Source organism: Sinohyriopsis cumingii, chromosome 16, assembly GCF_028554795.1.
Source record: "Sinohyriopsis cumingii isolate HCF-2022 chromosome 16, ASM2855479v2, whole genome shotgun sequence".
Taxonomy (NCBI): domain Eukaryota; kingdom Metazoa; phylum Mollusca; class Bivalvia; order Unionida; family Unionidae; genus Sinohyriopsis; species Sinohyriopsis cumingii.
Genome location: NC_142976.1, coordinates 74881113 through 74900334, shown reverse-complemented (window position 1 = coordinate 74900334; position 19222 = coordinate 74881113). Strand labels below are relative to the sequence as shown.

Here is a 19222-nt window from a genome sequence, read left to right as displayed (position 1 = left end):
ACAAGGAAGTTCAGTTTTGTGACAGATATTAATAACTTCTATGCTGGTGATGTACAAGTTAACTTTTGTAACATGTTTAACTTTACCTCAGTTATTTAAACCTTTACCATCTGAATTTTTACTACATTCAAATCAACACCATATTCTAATAATTTTTCCATCACTTAGTATTCCTCCCACAATAAGCCCAAGAGGCGAGTTTTGTAAATATTTTCAAAGGGGGTGGCTTCCATTATACAAAGAACTTTGAGTATAAATTTGCTCCCATCAGTTTTAAATGGAGTGGTGGGGTGGGATTATTATTAAACATCACCGCTCTGGTGGCCTAGTGGTTAGAGCATCCGCCTCGGATGTGGGAGGTTGTTGGTTCGATCCCGGCCGAGTCATACCAAAGATTTGCAAAAATGGTACTAACAGCTGCCTCGCTTGGCACTCGGCATTAAGAGGTTAGTGTTAGGACTGGTCGGCCTGGTGTCAGGATAATATGACTGGGTGGGACATCATGCCACATGACTGCAGCATGATGCCTCAATGCTAGACATCACTATAAACTGTTACACTGCAGACATCGTAGTGATATGACTGAAAAATTGTTAAAAGCTACGTTAAAAATCCATATCACATTATTAAACATCATGGGGTTTTCATGACAGTAAATCTATGTAACAATACAGAATTACTTTGGGCTGTTCCAGTAAAACATACCTGGGACCCAGGAAAGACACTTTTAATGTGGGGTACTCACCCATAGATGCAATTTAAAATTTCCTTACAAGTTTAATATGAACTCTGCAAACAAAGTACACTGACATATATATTTGTTTTTTACAAAATGCTTTCCCAGTATTATTAAATGGAACAGCCCTTATTCAAAGTACTTTCATAGCCCTCAACAAATTTTAATAAATATGTTTTGCTTTGTGTCATTCAAGCCATCTTTCCTCATTACATGACTTGATTCTGATTTTATAGGCTTTCCTCTCTGACATGTCTGAATTCTTTCTATAAAAGACTATCTTTGTTGTATGATAAAATGTTACTAAAAGTTGGAATGTACTTATATATTTTGAAAAATCAAAAATTGGCAATAAAATGCTGACATATTACAAAAGTCAAAGACGGCATAAATCCAGTCATCCAGAAAGTGATGATGCCGCCTAATTTTTTCTAAGCTTCCAAACTGGTGGCTCACTAGTAAGCATGCTTGATTTGCAACCAAAAGGGTGTATGTTCAGATCCTACCATCGAATCAGCCTGAGTCAGATACCATATTTTGTCATTGGGCAAAAGAATTTACTGCAATTATTCAGCATGATTTAACCATCATGCATTACTGAACCATAAAACACCAAACCAAACTAATCATTGAATCTGACAAATTTCTGAGCATGAAATATAAGTTCTGGCTCAGCACATTCCAAAATTAAATCTAGGTAAGCCATCTTAGCAGTCAAGGAGATGGAATCAAGTTAGAAAATTCTTAAAGTTGTATCAAAATAACACGTTTCTTAATAAATGTACAAAGTTTTAGGACTTCAAGCTTGAGCGCAAGTTTACTGGCATGATGTGATACTTTAATAATATTTGTATCATTGAAAATTAGCATGTTCATTTTCTTTTTTTAAAACACTCAAGAAGAGCCTAGCAGTTTTGTGACTGTAACCATATTACCATAAAAGCTGTGTACTGCATACATTTCAAGATTTTAAGCAGTTTTGTGATTATGAATTCAATGGACCAGTCTTCAGTCTTCACATTTCCAAATAGTAACCATATCACCTTAAAAGTTGTGTACTGCATACATTTCAAGATTTTAAGCAGAGTTTTTGTAGTTATGAATTCATGGACCAGTCTTCTGTCTTCACATTTCCTGATATTGGATCATGTTGCTTACAATGACCATTTATAACATGATTCAGATTTTATTTTTTACTTTGGATATTTATTATTAAACTATATCAGACTGCTTTGGTGGCTTATATGGTTAGAGCATCCACCTTGGATGCGATATGTTGCAGGTTTGAACCCTGACAAGTCATACCAAACATGTACAAATGGAACTAGCAGCTTCCTCACTTGGCACTCAGCACTAAGAGGTTAATGTTAGGACTGGTCAGCCTGGTGTTAGGATAATGTAACTGGGTGGGACATGATGCTACATGTCTAAACCAAAATGCCTTAGTGCTAGACATCACTATAAACTGCCACACTGAAGACATCATAGCAATATAACTAAAACTGTTAAAGCTGAATGATAAATCTAGAAAAATATGCACATAATATCAGGGGGGAAAAAACATGATTTTATTAAGGAATGTGATTTCTCCATGCTATAACTTTAAGCAGACAAATCTTGAATGATTTTCATGTACCTACATAATTTTTTTTCATTTAACTTTGTCATTTCTTTTATGAGGACTATATATTAAAATTTAACGATTTTTTTTTTACCCCACCTACCATCAAAGTCTTTAGTGAACAGTTCTTGTTACTAATGGATTTAGTTCAGAACCTATGATCATGAACTTTGGATGCACATATTAGAAAACTTGTTATCATTTTATGTACAAATATCCAGACTGATGCCCCCTCACACACACACGCACACCTGCTTCTTCCCATTCTATAAACAGCTTTTAGCAGAGAGATTTTTCCTACTGAAACATTTACACTTTTTTGCCAACTCCTCAGCAATAATAGCTTAAGATTTGAAAAAGTATTGAGTTAATGTGGCTGTTTTCATTTCTTTTCTTATTCTTTCACATTCTAAAAATATATGGATTTCATATATATGCCAACAGATGTAGAGAAAGAATTCTTCTGATGCAAATCTTAACAGCATCAGGAATGGTGACATTCCTCACAAATGGTAGCAATAAATGCCATTCAAGTATGACAGCCAGTAAAATTAAAAATGAAATTTATTAATTCACTGTAACATGCTTTGTATGCTTTGTAGATATTCCAGAAGATGAAGATTGGTACACGTTACCAAAAGTGAAATACACAAGTCATAAAAATCGTTACCAGTGTAGAGAGACCTATTGAAAGCACGAGGATGAAAAATTGACATGCTGCATTATACTGGAAGTACACTAATGGAGGTGGCTCAGTGGTTAGGGTATAGGACTCATGACTTCAAGGTTTAGCTACTGGAATATGTCCTTGTGTAAGGCATTTTGATCCATTTGCCTGAACTCTACTTAAGTTGCTGTGCCATACAACAAAAAAGAACCCAAATATATTTATAATAGATTTTAACAGCATGCCAGCACAATTTAAAATATACTGCATGCACCATATAAATTATTTATGATGTTGGACCAAATAGTAAGTTCATGAAATATGAAGACTGTTAAGTCATATATTGTAAACAGTTCCAGTATTTATCCTTCTACCTACATAAGAGATACGAAGAAGCAGATTCCTTTTATGTTGCCACTTGTAACAATAAATGATTGTAATATACTGGCAGCCAAATAAACCTGCCAAATTTAAATATGTCAAACTATGGTTAAATCTCTCAAAACTAAATCTTCACTAAACCAAAAAGTTGCCTTCAAATTAAAAAAGGTTTCTGTTATGAAATTTCCCATCTTTTAATAACATTGTCAGTAAACGCCAAATCTCTCAACACCAATATTTTAATTTGCTCCCTACAGCTTTTGATTATTGAGAGGTTTCACTGTATATTCAAATATTTATAGTGAAGCCCAGTTAGATATCTATTTACAAATAGGATTTTATGTGAAAGGTTTGAGACTGAGGATTTCCTAAGCCTCATGCAGCTGAAATCTGGGATTTCCTAAGCCTTGTGTAGCTGAGACGGAGGATTTCCTAAGCTTCATGTAATTGAGACTGAGGATTTCGTAAGCCTTGTGTAGCTGAGACTGAGGATTTCCTAAGCCTTGTGTAGCTGAGACTGAGGATTTGCTAAGCTTCATGTAATTGAGACTGAGGATTTCCTATGCCTTGTGTTGCTGAGACTGAGGATTTGCTAAGCCTCATGTAGCTCTTTGAGCTACAGCTCACCCCAGTTTCTCTCTGAGTTGACTTAGAATAGAGAGATTTCCCTGGCCAGGACACCAGTGCATCAAAAGTTTAACCCACCAGAGGTGTTTGTTCCCAATTAACTGAGTTGACTGACTACAGAGAGTTAAAGTGCCTTGCTAAATGCACAAAAGCAAAAGTGAATAATACCAGGCTCAAAATCAGGACCGCTTATCCTCAGTCCTCTAATTAACACTAAACGATACTACATCTTTCATCATAGCTTACATTAAAAACAAAACTCTTAACTAGAAAAAAAGGTTGATTTAAGTATTCTGCTTACAGGTTAAGGGTGACATAGGATAAGAGTAAAGACAACATCTTTGTTTCTGTTGTAGGAAATTCACAGTGTAATGATGACTACCTGACTTTGTATAGTATTGTTACTAAATATTGAAATTCTTTTCATGAATAGTCATTAATTTTAGGCATTGGATAAGTGGCTTTGTTTATTACCATGAACACATGGGATATATGCCCTTGAACCATTTCCAAAATGGCTTACAACCATGATGAGTGTACCCAGAATGACACCTCATATTTTCAGTTGCCCCATAGCTCATCTGTCAAGAATCAGGGAGACAATGAGTGCAGGGTTATACCTAGACTTAATTTGTCTGGAAATAATTTGGTACCTTTGCGGCTAACAGTGATTTAGACAATGAGATTGGAAAAAATTTCAGGGACATAAGTAGTGTAAGGTGAGCAACTGTTTGGGATTTCCCAGTGTGCAATACTGCTGAGTGCTATTTCTGAGTACACTACCATTATACCATTAAAGGTTGAAAAAGGTCCATTATGTCTGTGCCTATCAGTCCAAATACAAAGTCATTAGAAAATGCTATACTAATGACTATCAATCATTATCCTGTCAATCAGTAGAGATGTCATCAGTATAGTCATCCCTACAGATGAGATTCTTGTTGATCATCGCTAAAGGCATCACTATCTGGGTCAACCCCAGGATATCTGTCATGTCCACCTGGCTCATAGTCGCGAGATATTCTTCCTGGCAGTGATGGATGCATGGGTATCTGACCACGACTTTCTGAACTCAGTGATGCCCTGTGTTCTGACAGTTGCTGGGTGTACTGACGGAGGTATGGCATTGGGTCCGAGTCGGCAAAAAATGAAGCTGCTCCTCGTGGACTGGTGGAAAGGCTTTCAGGATAGCGTGGACTTCTTGGTGCTTCATACGATGCACGACGACTCATAGGCACTGGGCTTATCTCAAGAACATCAGACTCCAGGCCAAAATATGGTGGACTTTGAATCCGTTCTTCATATCGAGGACTTGCTGTTGACAACAATGGTTCTTCATCTTCAAGTCTGGAAGGACTTCCTCTTCTGAACAGCATTTCTCTTGGGTCAATTGGGCTAACACTCCTGCGTCGGCGGAACTTGTCGTGGCGTGAGGGACCTCGTAAAGGCCCTGCTTGGGATGGGGGTGGCAAACCTACTTCACTGGGTCGTCTTGACATGGAATCACTAGGACGTCTGCCTGCCTGGAAGCTGCTAGGCACTGACTGAAGAGGAGAGCGAGGCGGTGGCTGTAATGGGTAGAATGGCATGTCAGTGGAAGGAGGGAGAATGAGTCCGCTCTGTGATGCATGGGTGTGCTGATCTGGACCTTCATACTGTGGAGTACCAGAATGAAGTAGACTATCCTGATCAGTTGGGAATGGAAGCCTAGCTTTCCTTCTAAAGGATCCCAAGCGATATTTCTGCTCCCAAACTTTTTGGCGCATCCTCTCCTCCCGTCTCTTTCTCTCGAGTTCCTATTGATAAAGAAAGAAAATGATTAGTTTAAGTACTTGTATAGTATTTTCACAAAGGTACCGATATCAACCTTGATGATAAACTCTCCAGTAACAAATCAGGTTTCAAATGAATAGCCTTGTTGTTGAATAATTTGATAAATTATGGTGTGTATCATTACTGCTGTGCATGTGGCCCTTGTGTAAACATACAATAATTACACTACAACATGATTGTTGACATACATAAATACAATACCATTATTAATGGACTTAGTATTTTAACCAACTGTATGTGAAGTAAAAAATATACTTTAATTACAAGAAAAGGAAATAAGAAATGCTACATATTCAACTGTGCAAAGAGGGAAAGTGAAAAGTTAAATATCTACTCTCAGACTACCTGGCAAAGGTGAGAGAAAGCGTTGTTAGTGTGACATGCTATGGGCAATGCTTGTAGAAGTATGAAGTACCACATTTATCCATGTATTAACCAAACTCCAGTGTGAACCCATGTAGTAACCAAACCTTAAACAGTATACAATCATGTATAAACTGAACTCCAAACAGTGTAAACACATCTGTTAACCAAACTCCAGTGTACACCCATGTAATAACCAAATTCTAAACAGTGTACACAACTATTAACCAAATTCCAGTGTACACCCATGTAATAACCAAACTCCAAACAGTGTAAACACATATGTTAACCAAATTCCAGTGTACACCCATGTAATAACCAAACTCTAAACAGTGTACAATCCTGTATTCACCAAACTTCAAATAATATACACCCATGTAATAACCAAATTCTAGTGTACACCTATATATAAACCAAAGTCCAGTGTACACTCATGTAGTAATCAAACTCTAAACAGTGTACAACCATGTATTAACCAAACTCCAAAAAGTGTACATCCAGATATTAACCAAGCTCCAAACAATTTAGACCCATGTATTAACCAAACTCCAAACAGTGTACACTTGTGTATTAAATAAAACTACAAATAATGTACACCATGTGATGGCAGATTCCAGGTCTGTTCCCACTTATTTGAATCTGTCGTTGTATATTGTGATGGCAGATGAAGGACTATTCCCATCAACTAAAATAAGTTATTGCATAATATGATTGCAGATCTGGTTCTCTACCCATCAACTCAGATCTGTCTTTGCATAAAGTGATATCAGATCAAGGCATATTCCCATCAATTTAGATCTGTCTTTGCATATAAATGTCAACTCAGAACTGTCTATAATGTGATCGCAGATCAGGGTATATCTCCAAAACTCAGATCTGTCTTTGCATAATGTGATGGCAGATCAAGGTATATTCCCATCAATTCAGATCAGTCATTCATAATGTGATAGCAGATCAGGGTATATTCCCATCAACTATGATCTGTATAGAATGTGATGGCAGTTCAGGGTACATTTCCATCAACTCATATCTATGTCTTTGCATAATGTGATGGCAGATCAGGGTATATTCACATCAACTCGGGTCTATGTGATGGCAGATCAGGGTATATTCCCATCAACTCAGATCTATGTGATGGCAGATCAGGGTATATTCCCATCAACTCAGATCTGTCTTTGCATAATCTGATGGCAGTTACGGGTATATTTCCATCAAATCAGATCAGTCATTGCATAATGTGATGGCAGATCAGGGTATATTTCCATCAACTCAAATCTGTCTATAATGTGCTGGCAGATTGGTATATTCCCATAAACATGGATTAGTCATTGCATAATATGATGGCAGATCAGGGTATATTCCCATCAACTCTGATCTGTCTACAATGTAATGGCAGCTAAGGGTATATTTCCAACAACTCAAATCTGTCTATAATGTGATGGCAGATTGATATGTGTGTGTGTGTGTGATTTGGATTTTTAATGTAGCTTTAACAAATTTTCAGTTATATCTGTACAATGTCTACAGTGTGGCAGTTTATAGTGATGTCTAGCACTGGGGCATCATGCCGCAGACATTTGGCATGATGTCCCACCCAGTCACATTATCCTAACACCAGGCCAACCATTCCTAACACTAACCTCTTAATGCTGAGTGCCAAGCGAGGCAGCTGTTAGTACCATTTTTGTAAGTCTTTGGTATGACTCAGCCGGGGATCGAACCAGATTGATATATTTCGATCAATTCAGATCTGTCTTGAATGTGATGGTAGATAAGGGTATATTTCCATCAACTCAAATCTGTCTATAATGTGATGGTAGATAAGGGTATATTCCCATTAACTCAGATCTGTCTGTGATGGTAGATAAGGGTATATTCCCATCAACTCAGATCTGTCTGTGATGGCAGATAAGGGTATATTCCCATCAACTCTGATCTGTCTGTGATGGCAGATAAGGGTATATTCCCATCAACTCAGATCTGTCTGTGATGGTAAATAAGGGTATATTCCCATCAACTCAGATCTGTCTTGAATGTGATGGTAGATAAGGGTATATTCCCATCAACTCAGATCTGTCTGTGATGGCAGATCAGGGTATATTCCCATCAACTCAGATCTGTCTGTGATGGTAGATAAGGGTATATTCCCATCAACTCAAATCTGTCTGTGATGGTAGATAAGGGTCTATGCTGTTTGCAGCAGGGTGCACATTATTCACTTATAACCTAACATATTCACCTCTCTCTTCTGTTTCTCCACTATTGATGTCACTTGGAACAGCAGGTCATCTATCTTGGTTTCTGTGGAATCCTTCCCCATGGCTGCCAAAGACAATGCTCTATCCAAGGGGAAGAAGTCGAAGTTCTCCTTCTTCAACTGAAAATTACATTGAGTATGGCATAAATGAAACTGATCAATCATGATGCAATCAATATGAAAACATAAAAACAGCACAAAAAGTAGCAGTACAGAGGATGTAAAGTCAATTATCTAGTATGATAAGTAATAATTGTCAAGAAACATGCTTTGTATTTTGCTAGAGGAACAAACACTTTATTATTACAAGTTATGACTTAGGGCTCCATACTCCTTCTCCTTTAAATTATCTTTTCATGCAGATTTAATAAGTTGTAAGTTTTACACAGTATATGTACAATGAATTCACCTTTATTTATGGAGTATAATGAATTTGTCACAGTGGTGAGCTCTTAATCCACAAATTTAAAGACTTGACAAAAAGTCTTCACCCACAAAAAGACCCACGAGCACATCCCCCACCCCAATCATGATCAGTTTCACTCCACAAAACTGAGTAGATATAAGTTTCTTTACTTTATCTTGGGCAAAAGGTGAAAAATTACACAAGATAAATAATTCCACATTAATTTAAGTTGGCAGTAAACCCTCTTCAAAACAAACCTGGACCTATGAAATTGTTTTCTCATAACAGAATTTGTTTAAAATTGGAATATTAATAAACTGTATTTAATAGATGTAATTAGATTTTGGTGCCAACCTGAAGAAATAAGTGGAATGAATGAGGTGGAACACTGATGAAATGCAAGTACAGGAAGAGATAGAAAGAAGGAGGAAATGTGTACTTCTAGATTCAGAAATTTGCTAACTCCAATTTTGTTGTAAATACAGGATTCACTGAATAATAAAACAAAAGTTTTGTAATGACCTGATCTCTCATTAGTGATCATAATGACCTGATCTCATTAGTGATCATACTGACCTGATCTCATTAGTGACCATACTGGCCTAATCTCTCAGTGATCATAATGACCTGATCTCATTAGTGATCATATTGACCTGATCTCATTAGTGATCATAATGACCTGATCTCATTAGTGATCATATTGACCTATCTCATTGGTGATCATATTGACTCATTATTTATCATACTGGCCTAATCTCTCAGTGATCATAATGACCTGATCTCATTAGTGATCATAATGACCTGATCTCATTAGTGATCATACTGACCTGATCTCTCATTGCTGATTATATCGACTCACTTTCTTTATTATAAATCATACTGACCTACTTTCTTATTATTACAGACACTGCACTGGCCGATTCTCTTATTATAGATCACACTGACCAATTCCTCTTATTAGTTCATAACTTAAAATATGATAGTATATGCAAGAGTGAGATTAAAAGTAGGTTGTAGCAAGTCAGAATATGTGATACTAGTAAATGGCAAAAACAACCCAGGAAAGCATTTGTAAAAACAATAAACATTCATTCATGCATTCTGTGGCAGAAGTTAATATTTACACTTAATTACATAAGCAGGATATCAGATTCAATTTTACCTTACAGTGAACTAAATAATTTGACCACAGGTGAATTAATTCAATTCAAACGTACATACATTATGAGGAAATGACAATATATGTTTCAAATAAAAAGTCAAATTGAATTGCATTCATTTCATCACAAGATCAATATCATAAGGTGAATCAAACTTGTTTTAAACCGCACTGTACACACAAGTATACATTTATGATAAAAATGTAGATTAATATAATTAATTCTACTTGCATGTTAATACATATAATGTAAAGACAGTTCAATATAAACAGACAAAATTACATGTGTTTTGTTCTGAGTGGGCATAGAAAAACAATTTTGATGTTGTGTAGGAATGTTGAGACTGGCAGACATTTTCCTATGCTGTATCAAACGAGTTCTTTCACCCACCTCAGAACAAAAATACTTATGTGGTCTTGTATTTGATACATATCCCTTTTTTGTTCCCACATTCTTTTAACAAAATTTTTAATGTATACGAAAAGAAAATTCATTGGGCATTTGGCTTTTAATGAATTTAGATATTGTACAACCCTCGTGTATGTAAACAGGGCTAGGCCTTGATACATAGTGTGTAGCTACATCACTGGTCTTTCTGTACTACAGATACGGATTTACTCGTTTACTCTGAATTTAAAAATGTCTGGGACATGAATGGATTTAATCTTTAGGCATAGGCAACTGGATTATGTAACTTCTCAAATGGAACAAAGGTTTTGGACCATGTGGTCTTATTTTCTTTGCTCAACTTCCATGCAAATTTCATGGCAAATTTCACAGACTATTAAATGCATTAAATTTTATACAGAAATCTCATTAGTTTACAGTATATTCAAACACTGTTGTTATGTTTTCATTTAATACAAGATGCACTGAACTTGGTGATAATTTAAGCATATGTTTTAAAGAAATCAAAGAATCTGTCTCTTTCTAACAAGCAGACTAGATTTTTAACATTCGTTTTATTATATTTTAACAAGAAAATTCTCCAATTATTTCAATATTGTTCTGTTTTCTCTTTATACTCTACTTGAAAAGTTTCAAGAATTTAAAATGTTTTACTAAACAAATTCAATTCTTTGTAATTTTAATAACAAGCTTTAAATCTCCACTTGACCTTGCTCCTTACAAAAATATAATTTTGCAGACCATATTTTTAAAACTGAAGCTGAAATGGATTTCAGCCAAGTTTAGTATTTTAGATGATTTACATTGTGAAATGTCTCTTGGGAATTAAACATGGGGTAAAGATTTCTCCAAATGTGTAGCATTTCTAATGATGCCTTCAATCCTGACTCCCCTGAATCTTTCTTTGTCTGGAAGATTTCAGTGGCAAAATACTCTACATTTCTTAAATCTACAAATGTGTATTGGTATTTCTTAATAATCTAAAAGGTACAGCATTCCAGATATTTTATAGGTGGATTATTATGGAATATTTCAAGTTGTAAAACTAGTTCCAGGCTGCGTGTCTGATACAGAGTCACAGACTGAACATCTTATCGCATGCCAGATCAGTCATCTAAGATCAAATGGGTATTTAATAAAAATGGGTGGTAAGGTGGGCCAAAAATAACCCCAGTAAGGTGGGGAAAAAAAAACAATTGTCCTTTCTTCCTTTAAAATTTGGCTCTAATTGACACACAAACAAACAATGAAATGATGAGAAGATAGGATCACACAGACTGACTAATTAGTGAATAAATTAAGGACTTTGAATGAATGGTCAGAAACTAATTCCCATCAGTTTTACATGGTGGAGGAAACTATTTCTGTTTACATAGTTACCAGTTCTCTTTGCAATAATTACCTGTTTTAAACGTCAACACTTGTCCATTATAGGTCATACTGACCTACTTTTGTCATCATAGATCATGATGATATTAAATAGCATGTCATGTCTCTCTGCATATGAATCTAGGTCGAAAGTTTCCTAACTTAACTGAAAAAATTAGCTCTCAACTTGAAACCTGTCTGAACTAATCAAAGAGAAATATTTTTCTTTTATAAATATATCACAATAAACATTCTGAACATCAGATGGGTACATGTTCAAATGTAGACTCTAGTATATGATTGAGTAAAACATGTCTTCAACATAAAATGTCATAGACCCATGTCCGTCATTTAATGTACTAGCAGATCTGAGATCTAATAATACCTTTATCTCTTTCGAATGCAAGTTGAATAACTTTAGGTTTATGATGTGCATGACTGAGTAAAACATGCATTCCAACTGAAAGCATAGACATATTTGTCATAATGTACAAGCAGGTTAGAGGTCAACTGAATCCGAATATCTTTCTGGTGCAAATTAAAGAGACTCTGTGTGCTGATATTCCCAAATTGGCAAGCAGGAACACCTGGACCGATGTTCAAAGAATAACCACTCAAAAAATTATAGATGTTAAAATAACACTTGACAACATCTCAAGCATCAATGAAATATCTGCAGTTTGAACTTTTTATGTTTTTCCTGCAATCATAAATAAAAAAATTGTGCAAATAAAATCAATAGCCTGAAACTTATTGTTTACATCGCTATCAGTGATGACACAGATTCGTGTGCATATGGTGTCGGCAGAATTATTATTAGCTTGAAGGAAATTCAAATTGGCTGCTATTTACGTCTGAAGAAATTTTCTAGCAAAATTTGAGGTCATTTTCTAGTATGCAGCCTTGGAAGCAGAGGGGTATACCCTGCTCATTCTACTAACAATTTAAAGCAGCTAGCATTATTGCTGATTGACTGATGGATAAGGGAAGGCAGATCAGGGTCTGTTCTTTTTTTCTAACCTAACTAGATAATGGATAAAGGGATGGCATACCTAAGTTTAAGGTCAATTATTTACAGGAAGAGTCAGACCTCTGCTTGGCACTGAAAAAGTACACATATTCTTTGCTTGGTCAAAATGATTGTAAACTTGAACACAAAGTGAGACCTGTTTTAACAAGCTTTATACAGGTAGCCTATGGCTCGGGTAATTATGAACGTACCCAAGTACCAGGCTACCTCTAGGCAGGTTTAATGATACAGTCTTTTTGTTTAAAGTGCTGTTAAAACCAACAAAAAAAAGGAAAAGAAACAGATCTGTTCCTCTTGTTCAACCATGCAAAATGTGCTGGTTGATCTAGGTCTATGTTATTCACAAATGAATATTAATTATAAACCTCTGTACAATACACAATTACCTTTCCTGTAATCATCCAAATTTAGGATAATGCACAACTTACCAGTTTGAACACGTACATCTCCATGGCTGTGTAATCATTGACTTTTGTTCCATTTAAGTGAATGAAGAAAAACACATAGGACCACATGTTGTGTTCAAATCGCACATGGTGTTCAAAGCCCTGCAACATAGAAAAATCTAATGTAAACAAAAAAGAAAATTACTTCATGCTATTCCATTCTAATCTATTGTGTAGGCGGAATTTACTTTGTTTTCCTCAAAGGAATGGGATCTCTTCAAACTCGTTTGTAATTTTTCTGGGTCTTTAAGGCCTGAAGAGCTTATGTGATGGCCTGTTTTCCATCATCCAATGAATGTCCATCCCCCATCTGTCTTCCAATGTCTGCCTGTCTGTTAGTACTCCTCTTAAACAGTCTTGCCATGAAACTTTACACACTTATTCATCATAAAATCAAGTTGGTAATAAATGAAAATCGTGCTCCTCAGTCACCCAAAATGGCCACCACAGCAACCATCTTGAAGTGTTATATTTTGAATGGATGTTCATATCAACATTGAGTTTTACAAAAGACTTCTTATGGTGTGCAGTTGTTCCTAAGTGAAAAGGTGCTGATCTGATGTTCAATATAGTGGCCATCCTGAAAATGATGTAAATACTTCTCCTGAACAGAAAATCATGTTGACATGGGGTTTTCACTAAAAGACTTGTTAGGATGTCATAATGGTGTAAAGTGAAAATGGTTCCACATGGACAGCAAATATGACCAAATCAATAACTGTCTTGAAAATACTGAGGTTTTCAATTAATGTCATTACATGATGTCTAGTTAGTCATAAATGAAAATGGTACTGATCTGACATCCAGTATGGCTGCCATGGTAATCATCTTGAAAATCTTACTATTGGCACTTCTCCTGAATGGAAAATAAATATGGCATAGTGTTTTCACCAAAAGCCTAACTGTGATGTCTAGTTCAGCCTAAATGAAAAGTGTGTAACCCAGACAGCCAACATTACCACCACAGCAGCAATCCTGAAATTCTTATCATTAATGCACCTGAATGAATGGCTGTATTATTACAGGGTTTTCACTAAAAGACTTCTTATGATGCCCACTTGGTCTTAAATGAAAACAGTACCAATCTGACAAACAATATTCTCTTTACAGCAGCCATCTTGAAAATCTAGTTATTGCTACTCTACCTGAATGGAAAGTCATATCAGCATGAAGACTTCTTATGGTGTTTGTTAGACCTGATATCCAGTATGTTCACTATGGCAGCCATCTTGAAAATCTTGTTATAGGTATTCCTAAATGGAAAATCATACTGACACAGCATTTTCTCCAGAAGACTGATTAGGATAATTATGCAGTTGGTTCTGAATGAAAATGGTGCTGATCTATCTTTAATTTTATGACTGAACATATAAATCTTGTCACTAATTCTCCTCAATCAATGGTGATATCAACATGGAGAGAAAATGAGGTCAATCTGACAGTCATTATGGCTGCCACTGTGCTTAATCTGAAACTCTTATTGCTCAAAAATACCAAAGATGGTTTCAGCACTCAGTATTAACAAAGAAAAGGCCTTATCTTGAATAGAAATTCTTTTCAGACAGTAGAGATCAGTCCCTTCAGGGTACTCATGTTTCCTGTATAATTTTGATTCTCTTTTATTTGTGGCACAGAACCCAAAATAAATATGCATACCCCACCCTCCAGAGATATTTAAATGGAATAGCCCTGAATAATGTTATAAATAAATGGCAAGAGTATGTGGTTACCCATCCAAGATAGATGAATGTGGTTGCCCATCCAAGGTAGATGAAGACCGAAGTACACCAACATCATGCATATTTGCTTATAAGTTGAGTACAACTGTAAAACATGATAAGCCCTTTTCTGTGGTTGTATAGAGAATCAGCAAATCAGGGTCTTTATTTGTTTGTTATATTCTACTCCTAACAGTAAAGTTAACCCAGATCTACCTATGCATTATGTGCCAGCAGGTCTGAATCTATGAAGTTTTCAAGTTGGATCTGACCTATCAGTAATTATATACTGTATAAGTTATCAAAAGTACACCATTCAAGTTGGCCATAACTTACAGTGCAATCAAAGTTAAATAGAGTTTAAAACTAAACTGATAAAAATTTATAAATTTGTCTCTAAAACCAAAAAGGAAAGACATTTTTTGTCAGAATTAATCACTTATTATAGCCATAAAACAATTTAAATCAATAACATACAATAATAAACTTGTGACACAAACTTATGAATGTATGAGCACTTCATGTTTGGGGTAATTCAGATTTAGCAAACAGCACCACTTAATCCAGGTACTGCATGCAACAACTTGAGTTTCAAAAGGAGGAGACGGGAAAAAAAGGCAATATTGTTGCAGGTTAAAATGGTCATTACAGTACTTTCATTTCAGTAATACTCTTTTTATTTTGAATAAGAACTTTTCAAAACTTTAATTTATCTCACTAGCCAATTTAAGAGACATCATCATAGAACCATAATGCAATACAATACATAAATTCCCCTTGACCCTGACATCTCAAGGTGACTCACCTTCCCATGGTGCTCAAAATCATAGCTGTTCCTACTGCAGATAAAACATGTGTCCCTCATGTCTGATTCTGATGTCCACTGTAAAACAAGAAAATGCAGGAAATTCATGATAATTTTCTAATACTGATATATTTATAAAAATAAAACAATTAATAAACTATGGTGATTGTCAAGTAAATATAAAACACAATATAAATCATGAGACAATCATGCTCCCTGATATTGATCTTAAACATCTGGCCCCAAAAAATGAGAACATGTCCTTAAATGACAATCAAAAACTTTATAATACTGTTTACAGATTTTGCAATATCTTCTGGAAACAAAGAAAACAATAACAATTAATGTTGTTTCAAAAGAATCGATGTCTCGAATATCATTGCAAATTTATGGTGATTTTTAAAAAGTATAAGAAGAAAAGAGAAAAAAACTAGTTCATTAGCATGTATAAACGTTAAACAATCGTTATTGGAACTGATGTAAAACTATCCTTTGGGCAATTTAAAGAGTGTCAATTAAAAGGCAAAGAGGTCAGGTATAAAACTACCATTTGACATATTACTAATAACTGGCTCACAATAATTTGTATGATGTGCTGGAAGGATGAAATGGGTGATCCCACCGTGCTAATTTGCATAGGTAAACAGCACAAGTGGAACAACCTAATATAGGTAAACAAAAGAAATGCAAGCAGCCATCTGCATCCAAGATTACTGAACAGTTTGTGAACAGCAGCAATGTTTCTCTGAAGTCTGATCTTACTCCATATATAAAATGCAAAGCATGATTATTTTAGTTGTCAGAAGAGTGTTCAAGTGTGATTCATTTTTGAAGGGAATTCTGAAAGCAATTAGCTATCAGCAAAAATAAATTTCAGAACTCATGGCTGATGGAATTTTATATTGTGAAGCATGCCAGCAAAGGGGTGGGGGCAGATTGAATTCTTTGCACATACTGCAAAAACATATAGATATAAATCATTCCTGTGTGTATGACGTCTGTCGAAACTGGAGCACCACCTGTAACATTTACTACAATTAAGTTACCTTAATCTTGTTAAGATAATAAGTATTAATGGACCTTTTGTTTTCAGGATGATTTTAGCCATGAAATAGATTGACTGAATGGAAATAATAAACACATGCACATGTATGCAGTTTTTTTATGTTGATAAAGCATTAATGTTATTGTCATCCAGAATAAATCCGTTCTTACCATTATTGGCTCTGAGAATCCAGCACAAAAGTTTTAACGTCCGTACCATCCAGTCTCTCATAAGTGTATGATGAACACTAATGGCACATGCATTACCTCAAATCCCCCCAAAAAACTTAATAGCAAACATTATCTAATTAAGCCTATATTTTGCCATCCAATGGATTTTAAAGACAGAAACTTGTTATATGTTAATTTTTTATGTCAGTGTGGTTGTGATTATATGTTTGCACATTTATGTATGGTAGTGATCGATTATTGACAATACTTAGTCTACAAACTACATTTTTCTTTGTAAGTGTATTAAATGCTTTGAACAAAACAAACAAGTAATTTTCATTTATTCAGATATTAGTTTACCATCATTTTCTATAGGCTTATTTGAAGAGTTAGCTTATTCTGAATAGCTGGATGACATAACATTTTTGGTCATTCTTAATGACCACCACCCCCCCACCCCCGCCTTGGGACCTCAAAACATAAACACTGTCTGGGAATATGACAGATACAGGATAATAGCAAAATGAAGCATGAACCAAATTGTATAAACTGTCTGAAAATGTTATTGTCTTTTGTATCACTTCAAATGACAATATATTAAAAAATGGGGCAATTTAATGTTTAGAAACTGCTGGGTCATCTTATATGGCACCTTGATGTACTAGATTTAATTAGCTACACAATACACATTCATAGATTTTACTTTGCAAAGAATTTTAGTCTATTCATGAGATAATAGTTGTTAATGCTTCAGGGCTATGAAGTTTTTGTTTTAAGTTTACTTGGCTGTAAGGCTAAGTGGGCTTTTGGTAACACTGGTCATGCAGCTGTCATGCATTGTCTATCAACCAACCATTGTTGTTACCACTCTAGAGTCTGTATTTCTGATCCATTGATTTCAATCCAACTTGGTATACGGGTTTATATCATCAAAATCTTGGAAATCTTCAGTAATGAGCAGGATCCATGCATAATGATGTGATCTTGCATCTGATTGGTTAATATTGTCTCCACTCTGGAGATATCTGATTCTGCTTTGATTAAACTTGGAATACATGCTAAAGTCATCAATGACTTGTACAAGTTTATTAATAACCAAGATGCATGCATAATTAATTAGTTGATCTTGCATCTGATTGGTCCAACCTGTTGCCAATCTGAAAACCATATTTCTGATCCCTATTTGATCAGACTTGAAATATGGGCTTGTACCATCAAGATAAAGTTGATAATGAGCAAGAGCCATGTCTATTAAAGATATATCATTAAGGTCTTGAATTAATTCAATAATGAGTGAAATCCATGCATACTAATGAGGTGACTGCTTGTTACCACTCTTGAGGCCAAATTTCTAACCCGAATTCGATGAAACTTGGAATATAAGTTAATATAATCAAGATCTTCCATAACGAGCAAGATCAATGTGAACTAATTAGGTGATCTTGCATCATGGATTACAGCCAACTTACCTTTATGATTTCCAAAGGAACCACCATTTTATTAATATCCCACAACCAAACTGCTAAATAATTAGTGATCTTGAAAATCAACACTACAAATGCACTTGAATATAAAGCAGAAAAAAAAGCTTTAATAAGATTTCTGAATGAATTATTATTTTAAGGGCATTTCAGACAGGAAAATAAACATGTATTATGGTACTAAGAGTAAAAATACACATATGATGGTTAGTTGTAAATATCAACAGAGATAATCTTCTTAATGACATGTGATGTATGAAATTTCGGCTAAATGTTATGAGCAACTAGCAATATATAATTATCCACTTAAATCTTCCCGACATTTTTTAAATTCACTACCATGCACATATTTCATCCTCATGTTGGGCCTCGTTTTAAGCAGAGACATTGCCATGTGGCAGCTTGCACAAACTGGAAAATGATAAGAAAAAGACAATGGACTAAAATTTCATGAGAATTGACACAAAGGCTTTAAAGAGTATTTTAGTTGTTGGTTAAGTTGTCGATCACAATAAATATTTCTTGTTAAATTTGCACAAGTATTTTCTGAGATATTTAGGTACCCATTCACCAGTGATTGAATCAAACGTGGTCTCTGTTTAATTATCAGCAAACTTAGTCTCTCCTTAATTATCAGTAAACTTAGACTCTTTAATTATCAGTAAAATTAAGTCTCTTTTTAATTATCAGCTAACTTAGT

At 35.1% G+C, this 19222-nt stretch overlaps 1 protein-coding gene across 1 annotated transcript in view; it reads right to left on the bottom strand.

The window, feature by feature from the left end:
• Nucleotides 1–821: 821 nt before the first annotated feature.
• The window catches only part of LOC149780798 (inositol 1,4,5-trisphosphate-gated calcium channel ITPR3-like), a 265188-nt gene continuing 246787 nt past the window's right edge, over nt 822–19222 (bottom strand). Inside the window, exons 63-66 of the mRNA XM_089936233.1 lie at nt 15827–15904; nt 13286–13405; nt 8468–8605; nt 822–5828 (exon numbers count right to left, since the gene is read on the bottom strand). Of these exons, the coding sequence (XP_089792359.1) occupies nt 4956–5828; nt 8468–8605; nt 13286–13405; nt 15827–15904 (1209 nt within the window). The 3' untranslated portion in view covers nt 822–4955. The remainder of the gene's footprint in view (nt 5829–8467; nt 8606–13285; nt 13406–15826; nt 15905–19222) is intronic.